Genomic DNA, 21,757 nt, shown 5'->3' with positions numbered 1-21,757 from the left:
AAGGAGTCCAGTACAGAGTGGTAACATTTATTAGGAAGGAGAGATTCGATTTGATTTCCACATCACACACACAAGAAACAGACTGTGACTGTCGTTTCTAAAGGGAAAGAGGGCAGAGGGCCTTGAATCCCCAGGGATAGGCAGATCTAGCTGGGTAAGGCAGGGAGCATGGGCTTAGGGTGGATAAGGCCAACTGCTCACCACCCCTCCAGTGAAATTCAGTGGATAAAATACTGCTGCCTATCCACTCCCACCCCCCACAAGCCAGCAGCCTAGTAAAAGGCTGTGTTCTAGGAGACACTTGGGCTATAGTGGGTGGTGGGAAGGGAGGAAGAACGTCTTGCTATCTCTTGCTGCTCCTCCGGGTCTCTTTGCCGTTACTGACAGGGTTGCTGGAGGGGCCAGGAGGGCCGGCAGCTGTGTGGTTGGGCTGGCTTCGGGTAATTCGGGTGCTGGGAGGGTGCGAGGGTGCATGAGGCGGGTGCGGGCCACCACCAGGACCTGGTGGGGCACTCAGTCCATTCCCGTTCTGGGTCTCAGAGGCTAGTAGTGGGAGAAGGGGAAGAAACACAGGAATTAGAAAACTAAGGTAGGAGAGAGGTCCATCCCCAAGGCCTCCCTCTGTGCCCTAGAGAGTAGCACAGTCTTCATCAAGCACAGCGGCACATTCAGGCCAGCTGGACCAGTTGCAAAGAGCAGGGGTTGTACAAATGGAGCCCTGAGAAGACTCAATCATTTGGGAAGTTGCTATGTGAATCCTAGTGTGATATTCTTCTCTTCCATTCACCTTTGTATCATGGAGGTCAGACCTAGCATTCACTGTTTAGCTCTAGGCTTAAGGACCTCTGACAAAATGCCCCTTTGTCGAAAGTCTTTGTAAAACTGGAGAAGCATGGGAAGGGGAAGGACCCAAAGCTTCTGTGTTATGTAAGAAGCAGCTTTAAAAAAGGAAAGTGTGGTGGGTATCACGATGATACATACATTTTCATTTTGGAAAATAAAGATAGGAATAGGGAAAAAAAATATTACGCACACCCTCAAAATGATAAGTAACATTTTGGTGTATATTTCACATGTTTGATTGGAGCCAGGTGTGTGAGATGATTTCCTTGAGCTCCTACAACTGTGCACATCACTACCCTTGCCCCTACCAGTGTGTCATCTGTAGGACCATCTCCTTCATAGACTACAAGCTCCTAAAGGCAGGTGCTGTGTTTTTATTCCTTGGCATTCCTCATCTATGTTTGTCAAATGAAGACAGAGGCCTGCCTCTCTTATACAGAGGGCACTATGAGCCCTAAAAGGGGTAGAAGTCATAGGCTAGTGATTCTTAAACCACATATCTGCTTGGACCCAGGCTGTTCCACCAGACTAAGATATCTGTTGCCACAATGGAAAAATAATGCCTTTCCTCAATTCACAGAAAAAGTTAGGAGTACATAGGGAGTTAATGTTAAGTTCTTACGCCAGACATGCTTTTTATTAAGACTTTTGCACCTGTTAGCAGATAACAAAGTGAACAAACATCTGGCAAATGAGCATTAGGGCCAAACAGGCTTAAATGTACCTTATTTAAAATACTTTTTATAAGTTATAGTTATGGAGACGTGGACATATGTAATAGTCATATTTTCCAGTGAAAATACGGATGCTGATTTTTATGGTGGAATTAAATGTTATTTCATGGTGTTTCCAAAAAAACCATGATCCCAGTGGTTCTGACACAAACAATTCTGAAAACCATGGTAACTAGGGATGTAGACACAGACTGAGCAAGGGTACAAGCAGCCTGAAGCCTAGTGTCACAGGGAGAAACCTAAGACACAGATCAGAGGCAAGAGGAGTCGAACACCCAGGCAGTAGTAGGCTCAGCCGGGAGATTACCCAGAAGGAGAAAAAGACCAGTGAAACCCAGTTCCTAAAGAGAAGCCAGGGGACAAAGGAGGTGGTGTTGGTGGGTGATTCTAATCAAAAGCAAGAGACCAAAAAACAGGGTCTTGGAGTATATCAGATGGAAGAATCATAATCCTGAGGTCCACAGGCTAGAAGAAGGGTCTTTAGTTTCAAGAAGAGTGGTGACTCCCCAAAGGGAACTACTTGGTGCCCTAACTCTGTACAGTGTAGACTGCATGTTAAGTCATATACATCCATGTTAGAGCCATGTAATGAGTCAAAAGGACAAGGGGCAAGGACCTGCCAGAGAAGAAGCAGAGAGAAACAAGCTTGAATAAAGGAGTGCAGTCTTGGATAAACTGTTTTCATTTGTGTCCTTGAGTGGTAGTGGCAAAAGAGTACCAGAGCTCTATCAGTGACAGAAACAGGTCCCCAAATCTTTTCCCCACAAGGACTTGCAAAAGAACTGGGAGAATTAGGTGGAAGGGGATACATGGAAAGAAGACAAATTGGGAAAAAGGATGAGGGCAATGCATCTTTCCATGCTAGGGAGAGAACCAGCAGATGGAAGGGAAAGGTTTACCTGGAGAAACGGCAGGGGGTCCGGTGGTAGGCTGGGGAGCCGTAGGGCTGCTGTCGTTCTGGACCTGAAGGCACAAATTAAATACTCAGACCTTGTTCCCTACCATGCTTCTTGGCTGGACCTACCCTCCTTCCCCATATCAAGGCCATGGGACTCACCGTCTTATTGGGTGCCTGCTGGGCACTGTACTCTGGGTTTGGCTCACTGAAGTTAGGAACCTCAGAATAAACCATACAGAATCTGCAAAGGGAGAAATTAGTTGAAGCCTCAGACCCAGCCTCTGGAGGCCTGAGAAAGGTCTAGATACAAGACATGGACTATATGCCCTTATGCTGGCTGGTGCTTCTGCATCCCAATCCCCAAAACACTTACTCTCCAATCTTTTGAAGATCACCCCCACGTCCAGTGTATAGTGTCAGACAACCTTTGAATACTGAAGCGTACCTGTGGGGGCACGAAAAGTAGGACTCAGAGTACTCAGAAGAGTTATAGGGACTGTTAACTCTAACCCCCTTGACTGTTACTAGCCTTGGATAGCCAGGAATAACCAGGAGTTACCCTTTGGTGAGCCGAATAATGTCTCCAGGCTGGATCAGGTTGCCCACGTCGTCCCACACAGAGATATTGATGCTGCCCGTTTTGTCGGCCACCTTGCAGGTCCGAACCTCGTGCCCGTCCTTTGTCTTGGTCACTCGGCCTGGAGGGAACAGACAAATGTTGGGGTGGAGGTGAAGAGAGGGTCAGAGGGATGAGATCTAGATATGGGTGGGTGAGGGGGAGTGGAGGGACAGCACCATGGAGAGGGCACTGAGTGGAAAGAGGCCTGAGTGGCGCTGGAGGCTTGGATCTGGCGAGTTCCATCTACTCTGCACTCGACTACAACTCTCCAGGCCAGGGTGTAGGAGATTCCGCGTAAGCAGCGTTTTGGGGTGCACCCTGACATCCCGGTAGCTAGTTAACAGAGGAGGTGATGCTCTTCCCCTCCTGCCCCCTCCCCAACCCTGAGAACCCCCGCGCAGGGGTCCCACCATCCCAGAATAGCCACCTGTCTCCAGCACAATGAAGATGAGGTTCAGATTCTTGAGCCCAGGCTTGATATCTTTAACGAAGGTCTCCGTCGTCATGCTGCCCGAGCCTCCGCACTACACTAGAAGGGGGAAAGGGGAATGATGGCTCAAGGCTTGGAGTCTTTGCCCTTATGCTCCATTTCCCAAGGCCTACCTACCACACTAGGCTGGGGTCAGGCAGCCGCAAATCCTCTAATTCTTCTAAAAGGTTATAAACCAACTTCCCCAGGAGCCTCCAACTTCAAGATCAGAATTTCAGGGTCTCTGTATAGGCTGCTTCGGGACTGGAAGGCCCCGTCCCGGGATGCTCTTTCAGTCTCAAGCCCAGAAGTCGGGGAGCCAACGGAGACGGGGGGGGGGGGGGGGGGGGGGTAGGGAAACTGGTTCAGACCCAAGGAATGGAATCTTACTCGCCAAACCTTCCCGAACCCTCAGCCGGACAACTCAGGACTCGGTCCATCCCCTCCCCCACCCACAGCCCACCACCCACCACCCACCCAGCCCGCAGGCCGGACAGTGCACGCAGCAGAGCCGCCCGCAGGGGGAGCCACAGGCCCCGCTGCCGCCGGATGCAGCGCGGTGGAACGCGGGAGTACGGACATTCTCGGAAGTTTCCGGCTGGCCGCCTCCGACCAATCAGCACTGTCCCGGCGCGCCCCGCGCCCGCCGCTGGACCCCGCCCAGCCAACCGGGATCCAAGATTCACGCGCCGCAAAAGGGGCGGATTTTAGGTATTAAAGGAGCCTGGTAGGTGGTTGGCTTGGCCAGGAGAAAGATTGACCACCAGGAGGCGCCTCCAGTCCCACTTTTCCTTTCCTTTCTGGGAGGATGTACCTAGGCTCTGAAATTTTCTCTTTAAGACATGACACTGGAGAAAGGACCAGAGGTTTTGGAACACGGTGGTCAAAAGTCTGAAACAGGCTCCGCACTTGTTTTCTCGACAATTCTTAAATATGTAATTGCATTTTGCAGACAAGAAAACGTAAGTTATATAAAAGGCAGTGCTTAGCACACAGGTACTTTCTTTTCCCACTGCTATAATCCTTATCTCTATTCCTGATTTGGGGTCCTCATTTTTTTTTTAATTTTTTTTAAAGTTTATTTATTTTTGAGACAGAGAGAGACAGAGCATGAACGGGGGAGGGTCAGAGAGAGGGAGACACAGAATCTGAAACAGGCTCCAGGCTCTGAGCTGTCAGCACAGAGCCCGACGCGGGGCTCGAACTCACAGACTGTGAGATCATGACCTGAGCTGAAGTCGGCCGCTTAACCGACTGAGCCACCCAGGCGCCCCTGGGGTCCTCATTTTTAATGCACGACCCAGCGCGGTCAGGATTTTGGAAAAAGTGGCCTTCACACCAGAGGCAGACACCCTTTTTGAAAGAATGGAACCCGGGGCACAGAGAACAGCATTTGCATTAGTCTCTCCCAGAGTCTGAAAGACACCTCTTCCTAATGTACTTATCTCACTAGATCCCAGGGTCTGGCCCGCCTCCTCTCCCAGACCCCAGAGGATTTAACAGAGGAGGCCCAAACCTTTAGTTCCCCTTGGGACTTGTTAGAAAATCAACAAAAGGTTCTAGTTCTGTAATGTTGTGTATAAACCAATTACATATGTACAAAGCACTACCATTTGTTTAGCGAATATCCATAACAAATACTGTTTAATATCAGATTAGCTTAAGAGGTCATGTAGTTGTAATGCTTTGGTTTAATTAATCCCTTACCTTCTAGAGAGCTTTAGGCTCCGCCTTGATTTTCCTCGGATCCCAGGTTCTCTCCTTCCCACACCCCTCAACTACGGTGTCGTATCCCAAGGAAATCAAGGCACAACCTAGGAAGAGGGACATTTTATCTCCCTTCCCTGCCCTTAGGTGCTTCAGGGAACTCTATGAGTGTCCGGAGAGCCAACGTAGACACAACAGGAGTGCGGCGAGGAGAGAGGTAGGGAACCCGTTGGGCACCTTAGATTAAAGCTTTGCGGTTAGACACTCCAATTCTCCACCCGTGGTCGCCGTATTCACTCCCGTGACTACAAGTCATAGGTTCGGGAGGCTCCGGGATGCTGACCACCACTCTAGTAACGGGAGATGGCAGGTCACACTGCAGGTCAGCCTCCTCGCAACGATCTCGCATCTCGTGGCATCAACTTTAGGAGATGGGACACGTACACCTCTCCAAAGCGAAGCCTCTGCCTCCCGGGAGCCAGCCTCCGGCTCCACCCCCAACACTCATGCTGGGAAGAACATAGAGTTCTCCCTCCCAGATGGCTATATAGTCCTCGTTGGGATCATAAAGATTTCCGGTGTAGAGAGGAGGCCCGGCTAACCTTCCTCCCTCCTCGTTGGTCGCTCTCGGCGTCTAGTCTAGGTCCGAGTTAAACAGAGAGGCGGAGTTTGGTGACGAGATTCCGCCGGGTTGCGTAGCAGTGGTAGGCGGGGCAAGGGATCCGTCTCACAAGGCGACGAGTGGTTGGAACCTTTCCTCTCCTTCCCCTTCCCCTTCCCCTCCCAGGAAAGGCTGGGACCCGGCACCCGAGCTATTCCGTGGCCGCTGCGGCCTCAGCTCCAGCCGGGCCGGGGTACGGAGAGTCCAGACCGCTTCCAGGGCGGTGCGTACTGCGCCTGCGCCGGCTCCCACCTAAAAGAGGGTGTGGGAGGGGAGGGGGCGATGTCCCACCGGGATTGGGGCACGGGTTCGAGATATTGGAGGTCAGGAGAAGGGTTAGGAGTAAAGATGAAAAATGGAGCAAGGGAACAGGGATAGGGAGGAGTCGGGAGGTGAGAAAGGGGCGCTGGAGGGTGGGTTGCGGGGGAGGTCCATTGGAGTAGGGTAGCCTTAAGTGCGGGAGGGGGTCTGGGCTGGCTGGAGGACAGGAAAGAAGGGACCTGGGGTTGCAACGTGGTATTTAAATGGGCAGTGTTGACGGGTTGAGAGGGGAGGAAGGGAATATTCTGGGGGCCAGCCTGGGCAGGGGTGGCGGAACCTGAACCCCCGCCCTCGAAGCGCCATAGCTTGGCTCCTCTCCCGTGCCTTGTCTTTGGCAGCCTTGTCTTCCTTCTCCATTCCTTCCCCCCCTCCCCCTCCCCCCCTCCGTGAAGGAATCTCACATTCCTTACATCCCTTCCTTGGGTTTGCAGCCAGGCCCTTTATGCAGACTTCACTCACCGGAAAGCCTTCCCCAACCCAGAACTCTGTGAAATTGGGGAGTGGGAAGGAGGGGGCTGGAGAAGGAGCAGAAAACTAAGAGAGGTGAGAGTGTTTTGCTTGAGGGACTGACAGACATTTTCCCCATTCACAAACTGACTTCATTCCACCTAACAACAAGTGTGGCTATTAAGGAGCCACTGTTCATGGGGGATGGGCTGTGATAGTGACAGTCTAATCACTTCCTATACAGGTGGTTTTAGAGTCTGACAATAGGACAAGAAACTGATAGTGTTGCTGGCTGATAGTTTCCCTCCAGATAGGAATGGGGTAGACTAGTGTTAGGGAATCTGAGTGATATGATAGTGGTACTACCCTGTGTGTCCAGCCGACTTTGTGGCTGGGCCTGGTTCCTAGTAATTAAAAAGGAACCAAGCTTCTTTCAAGCATTTCCTCACCTGCCTTCGGTACTCTTAAATTTATTTTGCATTCTATTACTACAAAACCTTACCTGAGACATAGCTGTATTCAGTATGTTTTCACATTTATTATGTCTCTGATTGTTCTAGTACAACATATTAGGTAGATAAGGCAGGTATCTTCTCTACTTGTCTGGTGAAGACATTAAAAACTATAGAAGGGATACTTGGCTTGTTTAAAGTCATACAGTTGGCAGAGCTGGGACCACAACCCGTCTCCTGACTCCTGGTCCTCCTCTCAGTTGAAAAATCCTGTTTTGTTCTGGCTAAGGAAGCATCAGAGTAAGATTGGTTTTTTTTCCCCAGAGTGGGTAACAGTTTGCTTTCTGAGTCTGGAGCTTGTCAGTAGAAGACAGTATAGCCAACAGCAGTGGTTCGTGGAAGCATTTCGTGGAGTACAGGTGCATATGTCAGGCTGTTGGGAGATAGGGTGTTGTCAAAATGGAAGCAGCATTATATTCTCCTTTGTGTTATGGATGAGGGAGAAACAACTCCCACCCCCAACCCCTCAAATAGAAAGTGGGTCTGGCATTGCACGTTTATCTCTCTGTTAGTTTAAAAATGCCACGCTAAAACGTGTTGTGGCTGATGAGTATAGTAAACTAATCAGTGTGTGTGCCAGGCTCAGAAGATGAAATAATCTCAGTTTTATGTATAAAAATTATCATCATCCTATTCCTTTGTTATACAGCCCTTAATCTATTGATAGCCATGTGATGTTGACAAGAGGAGTTGGAATAGTTGCTATGCTCCTGTGTAGTATTGAGTAGATCTCTCAGCACCCGTCATCTGAAGCCTTGTCCCTCTTGGTTCCATTCTTTTAGTAATGAGAGTCTAGTCTGCCTAATCATACTGCTACCTCTAGTATTCCCAGTTGCCCACTCTGGAATAATTTCCTGTTTCTCTGTCTCTTCATTAAAAAAAGAAAAAAAAAATTTAGTGTTTATTTATTTTTGAGAGAGACAGAGTGTGGGCAAGGGAGGGGCAGAGAGAGAGGGAGATGCAGAATCCGAAGCAGGCTCCAGGCTCTGAGCTGTCAGCACAGAGCCTGATATGGGGCTCAAACCCATGAACCTCGAGATCATAACCTGAGCCGTTGGACACTTAACCCACTGAGCCACCCAAGTGCCCCCTGTGCCCTCCCCCCCCACCTTTTTAATAAAGCCTGATACCCTCAGGAATATTTTCTGACTTGGGAAGTAGAATCACACCTGTATGAACATTCTTGAGTATCTTCTTATGAAATAGTATTTTCCAGTTGGAGGGTGGGATTAGAATTCTTTTTACATGAATTCAGTAATTTATGTGAAAGCATTTGGGAAACAAGCATCATACTGTGCATATAAGGTATCATTGATCTGTGCGTTGTATAGCCACAGATCTGAAATCATTGACATTATTTGTGGTTGTGTATACCGAGTAAGAGAATCTTTCTGTCTCAAACAGTGCTTCTTCTTTATATTTATTCTTGTCCCTTTCTCTGCCTCTCTCAGCTCTGTTTGAATCTCTTGGACTGTGTGTGTGTGTGATTTCTTAGCCAGTAACCTCCATCCTTAGAAGTTAGTGCTGTGTCCTCAGCTCTGAAACCTGTAGGCCTTAATGGAATTGTCTCCTCCTCCTCCTCAACCAACTGCCAGATCCAATCTGTCTAGTCTCACTGCCAAGTGGAGGTAGTTCCCCTGACTCACCTTTTTCTTCCTTGTTCCTATTAATAGAGTGCTCCTGATTGTGACATCACATCCATCCCCTTGGCGATGGAGCTTGTCACTAGGAAGGAAGACTCAGTCGGAGAATAGCCAACAAGATGGGTTACTGGGAGCGTCTCCTGAGTGGCACTGAGTGGAGGCATCAGGGGGTTGGAGCCTTGTGAACAGGGAGCCTACCCCCCAACACTTGGAAGGTAAAGAGCCTTGATTCAGAATCCCATTCCAGAATTCAGGTCTCTTCTCATCCTATCTGAGTTCCTTCTGCTTTTGAAAACCTGATTCTTGAAATTCTTCTGCATAAAGCTTTCTGTGATTAATCCACATCAGTCTGTTCTTTGCCTATTTATATCTTACAGTAACCTTTACTTGGAAAACTGCTTAGTAAATTTTATGTTTTTTTATTTTTTATTTTTTTTTTTTTTTTATTTATTTTTGAGACAGAGAGAGACAGAGCATGAATGGGGGAGGGGCAGAGAGAGAGGGAGACACAGAATCAGAAGCAGGCTCCAGGCTCTGAGCCATCAGCCCAGAGCCCGACGCGGGGCTCGAACTCACGGAGCGCGAGATCGTGACCTGGCTGAAGTCGGACGCTTAACCGACTGCGCCACCCAGGCGCCCCAATTTTATGTTTTTTTAATGTGTTTTATATCTTGCATATACTCACTCATTGGACTCAAGCCTACACCTTAGTTTGAGGACAAGGATTGTGTTTTCTGTATCTTTTACATATCTCTTTTGGCAAGGGGGCTGTGTATAGAGGATGAAGATGAGATTTGGGGCAACCACACAAAGAGTGCTTGGTGCTGGTGACTAAGTGGGAGGTCCTTGCTGCCCTTTGAGGCCTAGTAGGCTTCCCTTCAAGTGTTAAGTACATTCTTGAATTGTGTGCCCTCTGGATTCTTTTGTAAATTGAACCAATTAAAATATGCTAAAGGAATTTTAATTTTGAAATCCTTTGTGGTGGGGTGCATGGCTCACTCAGTCAGTAGACCATGTGACTCTTGATCTCAGGGGACTCTTGATTGTGGGATCATGAGTTCAAGCCCCCTGTTGGGCATAGAGCTTACTAAAAAACTAAATAAATAAATCAACCAACCAACCCACCTACCCCCACTTTGGTAAATCTAGTATGGATCACAGCATTCTAGAATTAAACAGAACCTTTGGGACAATGTAGGCCATCCCCTCATCTCACAAGTGAGGAAATTGAGTTCCTCAGAAGTAATTTCTCTAAGAGGAGGAGTGACTTCAGTCTAAGGACTCTGCTGCTTAAAGAAAAAAATACCACTTCCTTTCACTTAAAAAGTCGAGAAAGTTGAGGTGTCTGGGTGGGCTCAGTCGGTTAAATGTATGACTTTGGCTTAGGTCATGATGTCACGGTTGGTGGGTTCAAGTCCTGTATTTGGCTCTTTGCTGTCAGCGTGGAGTCCACTTCATATCCTCTGTCTCCCCCTCTTTGTGCTCCTCCCATGTATGCGCTTTCTCGCTCTTTCTCAAAAATAAACAAACATTAAAAAAAAAAAAGGCGGGGCACTTGGGTGACTCATTCGGTTAAGTATCCTTAACCGTCTTTGGCTAAGGTCCTGATCTCTCGGTTCACGAGTTTGAGCGGTTCACGAGTTTGAGCCCTGTTTCCAGCTTTGTGCTAACCGCTCAGAGCCTGGAGCGGCTTTGGATTCTGTGTCTCTCTTTCTGCCCCTCCCCCACTTGTGCTCTGTCTCTTTCTCTTTCTCCCTCGGAGAAATAAATAAACATTAGAAATTTTTTAAAAAGGGGCTGGGTGCACCTGGGTGGCTCAGTTGCTTTAGCAGTCTGACTCCGATTTCGGCTCAGGTCATGATCTCATCATTCATGAGTTCGAGCCCCACATTGGGCTCTGCGTTGACAGTGTGGAGCCTGCTTGGGATTCTCTCTCTCTCTCTCTCTCTCTCTCTCTCTCTCTCTCTCTCTTTCTGCTCCTCCCCTGGTCACATACTCTCTCTCTCTCAAATAAACTTAAAAAAAAAAAAGTCAAGAGAGTTGCCTAAAAAGAGGAAGGTCAATTAGTCATAAGGCACCTTGTATAGTGTAATTACCCCTAATTTATTTTTTCAATATTTTTTCTTTTTTTAAATGTATATTTTTGAGAGAGAGAGAGAGAGAGACAGAGCAGGAGTGGGGGAGGAGCAGAGAGAGAGAGACACAGAATCCTACATAGGAAACACAGGCTCCAGGCTCTCAGCTGTCAGCACAGAGCCTGACTCAGGGCTCAAACCCACGAAGCATGAGATCATGACCCGAGCCAAAGTTGGTTGCTCAACTGACTGAGCCACCCAGACGCCCCTACCTCCTAATTTAGATATTTTTGTTTTATATGCTGAATCTCAGAATCATGTAATTTGTAGAGCACCTTAGAATTTATGTAGTCCAAGATGCTTCATTTCTTGTGGAGTATGGAAACTGAGGCCCAGAGAGGTTAAGTAATTTGCCCAAGGTCACACATTTGGTCCGTTGTGGAGCTAGAACTGGGTCTCAGGTTTCTGTATTCCCAACTCAGTTTCCTTTTTTTCCATTCACCGAGAGACAGGAAGATTTGTAATGAAATGTGAGACCCTTCACCAGTTAATTTTATTCACTAGATTGAAATTCCTAGACATTACCTGTTTCTTTACACTGGAGCAGGTTATGGGGCCCTCTAGCTATGTGTCTGGTGGTTTGTAGTAATTGGGGCTAGAGAATCCTCAGCCTCTGCACATCTGTTGTAGTCAGGGCAAGGAGAAGGGAGAATTGATAGAAGTGAGTCTACAATACATATACCTGGCCTTTACCTTTATGCTTTTGCCAAGGATTGGTAACAGCATGTCCTTTTTACTCTAAAATATGAATTATAGTTAGAGTGGCTTCTCTGATATTTATCTTTGTGTGTGTGGGCGCTCACGTGCGTCTGACAGAAAGAGACAGTGTGTGTGGTTTGCACATCTGTTCATGGGTTCAAGAAACCCTGAATAAAGGAGGCTAAATGTTCAGGTTCCTTTAGGAACACTCTGTTTTGAATTCCTAGCTCTTTCCAGAGGTAGACCAGAGGAAACAACTGCAACAGCAGGTTAAAAGGGTATAGAAAGGGATAGGAGAAAGCTCTTGCATTTTTATGGTAATACTGACCAGAACTATATAGAGAGACCCCAGTGTAACAGTAAGGAAATAAAGTAACATAACATTGAGTTCTGGCCTACAGAAAAGAAGGCTGGGAATGCAGTCTTTAGGATGTTCAAATTAGGGAGGTTGGCCAAACTCCTATAAGCCTGAAGGGACAGACACCTCAGTGCTACTTTAGTTCAGCTCCCCAGTTGAGTGAAACCTTCCAAGGCCTTTTTTTGTTCTACAACTCAAGGAAAATATCCAGGAAACTGTGCTTCCGGTGGCTATGGTCACTGGTGTGACTCTTGAGGTCCCTGTGGTTTCAGTTTTATTAAGGTTTCTGCCTCCAGGGCAGTGAGCAGTTGAGTTCTTGTGGGGCATTCCCCTTGGAATGACTGATAGCCTGCCTCTATGACAGCCTCATAGCCATGTTCAGAGTCCCAGAGAGTAGAAAGAATAATCAAGGAGCCTAGCCCATCAGCTTGATTATCTGCTTGAGGGCAGGGCAAGGAGCTGGCTTCCAAGGTTGTATATGACGTTTGTTTCCTACAGATGACAAATAGGGAATACCCTACTCAGATGAGAAATCTGAATTTCCCCTTAATTCTTGAGGCTGCACCCCTGAAAGAATGCAATTGTGTAAGAGTGGGTAAAACGGGAATCTCTGAGCACATAGAGGGACTTTTGATTTAGAAAAAACAGTGGCCAGCATCTCCCTAGAGCTTTGTAAACCCTGACTTTTTGGTGGTAACCTTGTAGCTCCTAACCCTGACTCATGGCTTCCCATGCGCTCTGGCCATCCTTTGCTAACAGAGGCAAGTTCTGTTCTGTTTATTTTGGGATGGGAGATGTCCTGAGACCCCATTAAGATAAGTTGCAGAATTTGTATTCTTCCTTGAGACAATGTTGTTAGCATTGATTTAAAATGAAAGTGCAGGGGTGCCTGGGTGGCTTAGTTGGTTTAAGTGACTTCAGCTCTGGTCATGATCTCACGGTTCATGGGTTCGAGCCCCATGTCAGGCTCTGTGCTGACAGTTCAGAGCCTGGAGCCCGCTTCAGATTCTTTGTCTCCCCTTCTCTCTGTCCATTTCCCGCTCACACTCTGTCTCTCTCTCAGAAATAAATAAACGTTAAGAAGAGTTAAAAAAAAAAAAAAAGATAAAACGAAAGTGCAACTAGGTATTTATTCAGAGGATACAAAATGCTGATTCGAATGGGTACATGCACCTCAATATTTATAGCAGCACTATCAACAATAGCCAAATTATGGAAAAAGCCCAAATGTCCATCACCTGATGAATGGATAAAGAAGATGTGGTATATATATACAATGGAATATTAATCGGCAATCAAAAAGAGATGAGATCTTGGGATGCTTAGGTGGCTCAGTCAGTTAAATGTCCAACTTTGGCTCAGGTCATGATCTCATAGTCATGGGATTGAGCCCCACTTTGGGCACTTCTCTGATGGTGTGGAGCCCGCTTGGGATTCTCTCTCTCTCCCCTTCTCTCTCTGCCCCTCCCCTGCTTCTGTTTTCTTTCTCTCTCAAAATAAATAAATAAACTTAAAGGGGTGCCTAGGTGGCTCAGTTGGTTAAGCCTCCAACTTTGGCTCTGGTCATGATCTCCCAGTTTGTGGGTTCGAGCCCTGCATTGGACTCTGTGCTGACAGCTCAGAGCCTAGAGCCTGCTTTGGATTCTGTGTCTCCCTCTCTCTCTGTTCCTCCACTGCTTCCTCTCTCTCTCTCTCTAAAAAATAAGTAAACATTAAAAAAAATTTAAAAAAAGGAAAAAAACAATGAAATCTTGCCATTGGCAACAGCGTGGATGGAGCTAGAATATATGATACTAAGCGAAATAAGTCAGTCAGAGAAAGATAAATATCGTATGATTTCACTCATGTGGACTTTAAGAAACAAAACATGAAAAAAGAGGAAAGGAAGGAAGAATAAGATAACAGGGAGGCAAACCATAAGAGACCCTTAAATTCAGAGAACAAACTGAGGGTTGCTGGAGGGGTGTTGGGTGGGGGGATGGGCTAAATGAGTGATGGGCATTAAGGAGGGCGCTTGTTAGTGTGAGCACTGGGTGCTGTGTGTAAGTGATGAATCACTAAATTCTACTCCTGAAGCCATTATACTATATGTTAACTAACTTGGATTTAAATAAAATTAAGAAAGAAAGAAAGAAAGAGAAAGAGAGGGAGGGAGGGAGGGAGGAAGGAAGGAAGGAAGGAAGAAAGAAATTAAGAAAGAAAGAAATTAAGAAAGAAAGAAAGAAAGAAAGAAAGAAAGAAAGAAAGAAAGAAAGAAAAAGGAAGGAAAAAAGAAAGGGAGAAAGAAAGAAAGGAAAGAAAGAAAAGAGAAAGTGCAAGAGAGAAAGTGCAGGGGCGCCTAGGTGGCTCAGTCAGTTAAGCGTCTGACTCCTGATTTCGGCTCAGGTCATGATCTCACAGCTGTGAGATCGAGCCCCAAGAGCCCACAGTGGGCTCCACACTGGGCCCAGAGCCTACTTGAGATTCTCTCTCTCTTCCCCCTGCCCCTCCCCCTTGTGCATATGCACTCAATTACAAAATAACTAAAAAAATAAAATAAAAACAAAAGTAAAATCTTAGCATCTAGATTTTTTTAAAACTTTTTATTTATTTTGAGAAAGAGGAAGTGAGAGAGAGAGAGCATGAGTGGACGAGGGGCAGAGAGAGAAAATCCCAAGCAGGCTCCACACCGTCAGTGCAGAGCCAGACATGGGGCTCGAACTCAGAAACTGTGAAATCATGACCTAAGCCAAAATCAAGAGTCAGAGGCTCAACTGACCTGACCACCCAGGCACTCCTCTTAGTATTTAAATTTTTTAATGTATACAATAGGGGCGCTTAGGTAGCTTAGTCAGTTACGTGTCTGACTTTGGCTCAGGTCATGATCTTGTGGTTCTTGAGTTCCAGCTTCCGAATCAGGTTCTCTACTGTCAGTTCAGAGCCTGCTTCTCTCAAAAATAAACGTTAAAGGAGCCTGGGTGGCTCAGTTGGTTAAACAGCCAACCTTTGATTTTAGCTCAGGTCATGATCTCATGGTTTGTGAATTCGAGCCCCATTTCGAGCTCTGCACTGATAATGAGGAACCTGCTTGGGATTCTCTCTCTCTCTCTGCCCCTCCCTTGCTCAAGCACTCACGTGCACTTACTGTCTCTCAAAATAAATAAATAAACTTAAAAAAAATAAGTGTTTAAAAAATATGTACAGGGCACTTGGGTGGCTCAGTCAGTTAAGCCTCTGACTTCAGCTCAGGTCATGATCTTGCACTCTGTGACTTCGAGCCCCATGTCGGGCTCTGTGCTGACAGCTCAGAGCCTGGAGCCTGCTTCAGATTCTGTCTCCTCTCTCTGCCCTTCTGTCTCTCATGCTCTGTCTCTCTCTGTCTCTCTCTTTCTCTCAAAAAAAAAAAAAAAATAAACACTAAAAAAATTTTTAAAAATGTGTACAATACACATAATTAAGTTTTATTTTTTAAAGATTTTTAAGTCCTTTCTGAGCCAGGTCTCCCTAATTTTATTTTTTAAATTGTTTTTTATATAAATGGGACCAGGACACCTGGGTGGCTCAGTCATTGAGCATCTGACTATTGATTTCAACTCAGGTCATGATCCCAGGGTTATAGGATCTAGCCCCATGTTGGGCTTCTCACTAAGCGTGGAGCCTGCTTGAGATTCTGTCTCTCTCTCTCCTTCTGCCCCGCTCTCCCATGCTCTCTCTCTCTCAAATTAAAAAAAAAAGGGACCATACTATTCATAAAACATACATTTTGCAACTTGAATTTTTCAAATTGGGAGGCAGCTTAGCAGTGGTTAAAAGCTTGGCTCTGGAGCCAGTCTGCCGAGATTTGAATCTGGCTCCACCACTTGTTAGCTGTATGATTTTGGACAAGCTTTTTAACCTTTGTGCATCTGTTACTCATCTGTAAAATGTGGATAATGACGGTCCCAACCTCATAGAGTAACTGATAGAGTTGTAGGAATTGGATAATATTCAAGAAATGCTTAGAATAATGCCTAGTGGGGAGACTGGGTGGCTCAGTCAAGCTTCCAACTTCGGCTCAAATAATGATCTCACAGTTTGTGAGTTCAAGCCCCAGACTACTACTTTGGATCCTCTGGCCCCCGCCCACTGGCCTGCTCTCTCTCTCAAAAATAAACATTTATTTAACAGAATTTTTTTTTTAACAGAATTTTTGTTAATGTTTACTTATTTCTTAGAGAGCCCACATGAGTGGGGGGAGGAGCAGATAGAGAGGAAGACACAGAATCCGAAGTAAGCTGTACACGGTCAGCACAAAGCCTGACTTGGGGCTTGAACTCACAAACAGTGAGATCATGACCTGAGCCGAGGTTGGATGCTCAACCGATTGAGCCACCCAGGTGCCCCCTTAAAAATAAAATCCTTGGGGCGCCTGGGTGGCGCAGTCAGTTAAGCGTCCGACTTCAGCCAGGTCACGATCTCGCGGTCCGGGAGTTCGAGCCCCATCTCGGGCTCTGGGCTGATGGCTCAGAGCCTGGAGCCTGTTTCCGATTCTGTGTCTCCCTCTCTCTCTGCCCCTCCCCCGTTCATGCTCTGTCTCTCTCTGTCCCCAAAATAAATAAACGTTGAAAAAAAAAATTAAAAAAAAAAAAAAAATTCTTAAAAAAAAAAAATAAAATTCTTAAAAAAAAAAATACTGGGGCGCCGGGATAGCTCAGTTGAGTGTCCCACTCTTGGTTTTGGCTGGAGTTGTGATCTCTTGGTTTGTGGGTTTGAATCCCGCCTTAGGCTCTGCGCTGGCAGTGCAGAGCCTGCTTGGGATTCTGTCTCTCTCTCTCTGTCCCTCTGTCGCGTGGGTGCACTCTCTCTCTCTCTCTCAAAATAAATAAACTTTTCTGGGGTGCCTGGGTGGCTCAATCAGTTAAGCATTCGACTTCAGCTCAGGTCATGATCTCGCGGTTCACAAGTTCGAGCCCCGCGTCGGGCTCTGTGCTGACAGCTCAGAGCCTGGAGCCTGTTCAGATTCTGTGTCTCTGTCTCTCTCTGCCCCTCCCCTGCTCGTGTGTGCTCTCTCTCTCTCAAAAATAAATAAAACGTTACAAAAATAAATAAACTTTTAAAAAAAGTACTAGAAGTAGTACACTTAGAGACAGCTTCTCTGTATCCTCCTAGAAGCTCTCCAGTATAAATGCATACACACATAATATACTTTTTAACAAAAACGGTACTATATCATATATAACAGGCATAAATATGTCATTTTGTCATATAAATATATAATAAGATATAAGACAAGATATATACAAAGTATATTTAAGTAATTTAAATAAATTATTAATAAGAAACAAATATATCTAAGTCATATTAATGTCTCCTGGTATTGCATTTTTAAAAATCTCTTTCTTTTTAATGTTTGTTTATTTTTATTTATTTATTTATTTATTTTTTTCTGAAAACAAGTTTTATTTATTTTTGGGACAGAGAGAGACAGAGCATGAATGGGGGAGGGGCAGAGAGAGAGGGAGTCACAGAATCGGAAACAGGCTCCAGGCTCTGAGCCATCAGCCCAGAGCCCGACGCGGGGCTCGAACTCCCGGACCGCGAGATCGTGACCTGGCTGAAGTCGGACGCTTAATCGACTGCGCCACCCAGGCGCCCCTGTTTGTTTATTTTTGAGAGAGAGACTGAGTGCAAGCAGGGGAGGGGCAGAGAGAGGGGGAGATACAGAATCGGAAGCAGGCTCCAGGCTCTGAGCTGTCAGCGTGGAGCCCGACATGGGGCTTAAACCCACAAACTATGAGATCATGACCTGAGCCAAAGTCTGTCGCTTAACTGACTGAGCCACCCAGGCACCCCTCCTGGTATTGCATTTTATAGATGTAAGGAATTCTGGATAATTGTGGTGTTCTTGATTTTTTTGCTGTTATGAACAACACTGAAACAACCTAGTACATTTTTTTTGCACCCTTCTAATTATTTCCTTAGGCTAAGTTCCTAGAAGTAGGATTGCTAGATAAAGGGTATATACTTTTTGGGGATATTTACTGTGTTTTTGTTGTTGTTCTCTTTAAAACATTTTTATTAGTGAAGTAGAGTTGACATATAATGTTATATTATTTTCAGATATATAACAGTGATTTGACAGTTCTGTACACTCATTGCTTACCACCATAAGTGTAGTCCCCGTGCAACATTATTACAATATTGTTGACTATATTCCCTGTGCTGTCCTTCTATCCCCATGACTTGTTTTATAATTGGAAGTTTGTACCTCTTAATCTCCTTCACCTGTTTTACCCATCACCCCCACTTACTGCTTCTTTTGTTGTGATTCAATTTGATCAACTTTTTCTTGCGAGAGTACCTTTTTTCCAGACCTTATTATAGTGTAGACATGTTATGTGTGTATGTTATGTTATTAAGACATGTATAGTATATGACTCATTTAGTGAATGTTTTGGACATATTTGTTTTAACCTTAACAGTTTTCTTTCACAATTTAGGATAATTATAGATTTGTTTCTTTATTTGAATATTGGATTCACACGGAGAGAAAATCTTTTATTTTTTTTAATTTTTTTTTTTAACGTTTATTTATTTTTGAGACAGAGAGAGACAGAGCATGAACGGGGGAGGGTCAGAGAGAGGGAGACACAGAATCTGAAACAGGCTCCAGGCTCTGAGCTGTCAGCACAGAGCCCGACGCAGGGCTCGAACTCACGGACCGTGAGATCATGACCTGAGACGAAGTCGGCCGCCTAACCAACTGAGCCACCCAGGCGCCCCGAAAATCTTTTATTTTTTAAGGTTTATGTATGTATATATGTATGTATGTATGTATGTAAGTAAGTAAGTAAGTAATTTCTACACCCAACACAGGGCTCAAACTCATGACCCCGAGATCAAGAGTGGCACGCTCTTTCAACAGAGCCAGACAGGTACCCCAAGAAAATCTTTTTCAAAGGTACAAAGGGATAATTAAGGAAATTAAAGTATATTCCTCCTATTCGTGTTCCTTAGTTATCCCTCCTCAGCAGCAAGCACTGTTTGCAATTTCTTGTTTATCCTTCTGGAGAGTTCCATGCATACATACATAGCATATGACACATACATGTTGTTTTGTGCTCTTTTTTAAAAAAAAAAATTTTTTTTAATGTTTATTTATTATTGAGAGATAGAGCATAAGCATGGGAGGGGCAGAGAGAGGAGGAGACACAGAATCTGAAGCAGGCTCCAGGCTCTGAGCTGTCAGCACAGAGCCCGACACGGGGCTCGAACTCACAAACCGCGAGATCATGACCTGAGCCGAGGTCGGACGCTTAACCGACGGAGCCACCCAGGCGCCCCTGTTTCTTGTGCTCTTGATGGCATACTTTGCATATACTATTCTGGTTTTTTTCTCTCTCTTTTTTTTTAATAATTTTTTTTTTAACATTTATTTATTTTTGAGACAGAGAGAGACAGAGCATGAATGGGGGAGGGTCAAAGAGAGGGAGACACAGAATCTGAAACAGGCTCCAGGCTCCGAGCTGTCAGCACAAAGCCAGACGCAGGGCTCGAACTCACAGACCGCGAGATCACGACCTGAGCCGAAGTCGGCCGCTTAACCGACTGAGCCACCCAGGCGCCCCTGTTTTTTTTTTCTCTTAACGGTATATCTTGGCAGTTGTTTCATACCTGGTGCTTTTTATTTTTTTATTTTTTATTATTTAAAAAAAAGTTTTTTTAATGTTTATTTTTGAGAGAGACAGACAGAGTGCAAGTGGGGGAGGGGCCTAGAGAGAGAGGGAGACACAGAATCTGAAGCAAGCTCCAGGCTCTGAGCTGTCTGCACAGAGTCCAGTGCAGGGCTCGAACTCATGAGCTGTAAGATCATGACCTGAGTCGAAGTCAGACACTTAACCGACTGAGCCACCCAGGTGCCCCTTTTAAATTTTTTTTAGAGACAGTGATCAAGCAAGTGGGGTTGAGGGACAAGCAGAGAGAGACAGAGCGGGGGCGGAAGAGAGAATCTTAAGCAGAACCTGTGCTCAGCATGGAGCCCGATTCGGGGCTCATCCTGGGATCATGACCTGAGCCAAAATCAAGAGCTGGATGCTCAACGACTGAGCCACCCAGACACCCCCATACCTGGTGCATTTTAAAGGCAGCAATGCTTTTTCTCCCCCCTCTGATGTTATAGTTATTGTAGAGAAACCAAATTATAATTTATTTAATTAAATATTAAATTAGATATTGTGAAGTCAGCAGTTGAACAGATGAATTACAGATATTTTATTTTTGCCTATCCTATAGAGGCTACCTTAGGTACCTCCCCTTCTTGACTTTTTCTCTTGCCCCTCCTCCTCCTCCCAACTCTGTGTGTGTGTGTCTGGACTTAGCAGAGTGGCAGTAGCTATTATTCAGGACAGACTAACCAGTCATAGGTTGTGTTAATTGAAGTAGAGAGGAAAGGTGGTAATAGCCCTTCTGTAGCCCATATTGGTCAATCCGCATGCGGAGCTGTGGGTACCCTGTTCTAGAGGGACAGGCATTCTAGAATGCTGTGACAAAAATGAGTCTGGGCTGGATATTTCTCATCTGTGTTCTTGCTGCACCCTATCTTGACCTTTCCCAGGAGTGTCTAAGCACAGGGTGATTGACTGTTTGGTGCTGTGGAGAGGATTCCAGCCCTGGATGTTAAACCAGATGGTCTCTTATAGTCCATTCTAATTCAGTAAACATAAGACTCTTAACCAGGTCCATGGGAGAAACTTCTGGGTATGCTCAAAATCTGTCTTTTATTTCTGTACTTCAAAAGTAAAAGCATTCCTGTATTTTTTAGTCTCGAGTAATTTCTAAATTTAAAAAGTATATATATTTTTTATAATATAGGAGACTATTTAAAATTGAATTGTGACAAAAAAAAAATGAATGCCTACTAAAGTATTTGGTGCTAAAAGTGGAATAAAAAAACATCCTTAGCCTCACACCCAAGTAAAACCACTGGTAACGTTTTAGTGATTCTTTCTGGTCTTTTAATGTATGGGTTATTTATAAGTACACGTAAAGTTTGCTGGCACGATTTTTGAGAACTGATCTGGACTGCTTTTTGTGCCATTCTTCCTTCCTGCTTCAGACGTGTCCCTCTTTCTGTTTAACATGTTTCTGGATCTCCTGCCTACCCCTGCCTCAGTGACCAGATTCTCTCCTGTCTTACTTCCCCTTCTTCGCTAGCATTTTCCTCTTGGTACATCAACATCCATGGGCCTTTCTCATTGGAAGGAAAAACACCTCCACACAACCCACTTCCTCCACCTCCTGTTATCCTCCAGGTAGTTCTCTTGAAATCGAGCTTTTGACAGAGTTCTCTGCAGCCCCTGCCCCTCTGCCTCCCTTCTTGTTCACTCAGAACCACTGCAGTCTGGCTCCCACTTCATGTTGCACTACATTGGCTCTTCACAGTGCCTCCCAGCTGCATGCAGCCGCTATCTGCCCTGGTGTCCGGTCTCACCTCACATCCTCACATTTCCTTCCTTCCTTCCTTCTTTCTTTCTTTCTTTCTTTCTTTCTTTCTTTCTTTCTCTTTCTTTCTTTCTCTCTCTCTCTCTCTTTCTTCCTTTCTTTTTTAACAAGTGGATCAGTTTATTAAGTAGGAAGTGGAGAAAGTGGGGCACAAATAGAAGTATGTAACACCCAAACTGAACCAAATCTGAGATTCCTGAAAAAACATCTTTAGGTTACACAGTTGGCCACTTCTCCCCTGTTGACACAGGG

The 21,757-nt window shown here is 45.5% G+C and overlaps 2 protein-coding genes across 7 annotated transcripts in view; one reads left to right on the top strand and one right to left on the bottom strand.

The window, feature by feature from the left end:
• Nucleotides 1-13: 13 nt before the first annotated feature.
• NABP2 (nucleic acid binding protein 2) lies at nucleotides 14-5,403 on the bottom strand. 4 transcript variants are annotated; one of them, XM_047865000.1, is made up of 7 exons: nucleotides 5,271-5,403; nucleotides 3,522-3,623; nucleotides 3,035-3,173; nucleotides 2,849-2,920; nucleotides 2,635-2,716; nucleotides 2,477-2,540; nucleotides 14-543 (listed from the first exon to the last, which is right to left on the bottom strand). In XM_047865000.1, exons 2-7 carry the CDS (start codon nucleotides 3,598-3,600, stop codon nucleotides 344-346), a joined length of 636 nt encoding a protein of 211 aa, XP_047720956.1. In that variant the 5' UTR covers nucleotides 3,601-3,623; nucleotides 5,271-5,403; the 3' UTR covers nucleotides 14-343. The 4 variants fall into 4 exon arrangements, with proteins under 4 accessions (XP_047720956.1, XP_047720957.1, XP_047720958.1 ...); XM_047865001.1 differs by lacking the exon at nucleotides 5,271-5,403 and adding an exon at nucleotides 4,041-4,172; XM_047865002.1 differs by lacking the exon at nucleotides 5,271-5,403 and adding an exon at nucleotides 3,954-4,051.
• A 14-nt stretch (nucleotides 5,404-5,417) lies between these two features.
• Nucleotides 5,418-21,757, top strand: part of RNF41 (ring finger protein 41) — a 32,140-nt gene continuing 15,800 nt past the window's right edge. Inside the window, exons 1-3 of one of the 3 annotated variants that reach the window (XM_047864997.1) lie at nucleotides 5,969-6,154; nucleotides 6,684-6,795; nucleotides 8,885-9,069. The gene's annotated coding sequence lies outside the window, so the exon portion shown is untranslated. Of the gene's footprint in view, nucleotides 5,488-5,968; nucleotides 6,155-6,683; nucleotides 6,796-8,884; nucleotides 9,070-21,757 lie in introns of those variants that run through there. The other 2 variants (XM_047864998.1, XM_047864996.1) reach the window with 2 other exon arrangements.

This window comes from Prionailurus viverrinus, chromosome B4 (assembly GCF_022837055.1).
Source record: "Prionailurus viverrinus isolate Anna chromosome B4, UM_Priviv_1.0, whole genome shotgun sequence".
In the NCBI taxonomy this organism is placed as follows: Eukaryota; Metazoa; Chordata; class Mammalia; order Carnivora; family Felidae; genus Prionailurus; species Prionailurus viverrinus.
The sequence above is the reverse complement of the archived record's forward strand: the minus strand, read 5'-3'. Positions and strand labels throughout refer to the sequence as shown.

Coding starts and splice junctions, on each gene's coding strand:
- NABP2 (XM_047865000.1), bottom strand. CDS start 3,600: ATGACGACGGAGACCTTCGTTAAAGATATCAAGCCTGGGCTCAAGAAT. Junction 2,717..2,848: donor GATCTTCAAAAGATTGGAGA/GTAAGTGTTTTG, acceptor CTCCCTTTGCAG/ATTCTGTATGGTTTATTCTG. Junction 2,541..2,634: donor AGCAGGCACCCAATAAGACG/GTGAGTCCCATG, acceptor TTGTGCCTTCAG/GTCCAGAACGACAGCAGCCC.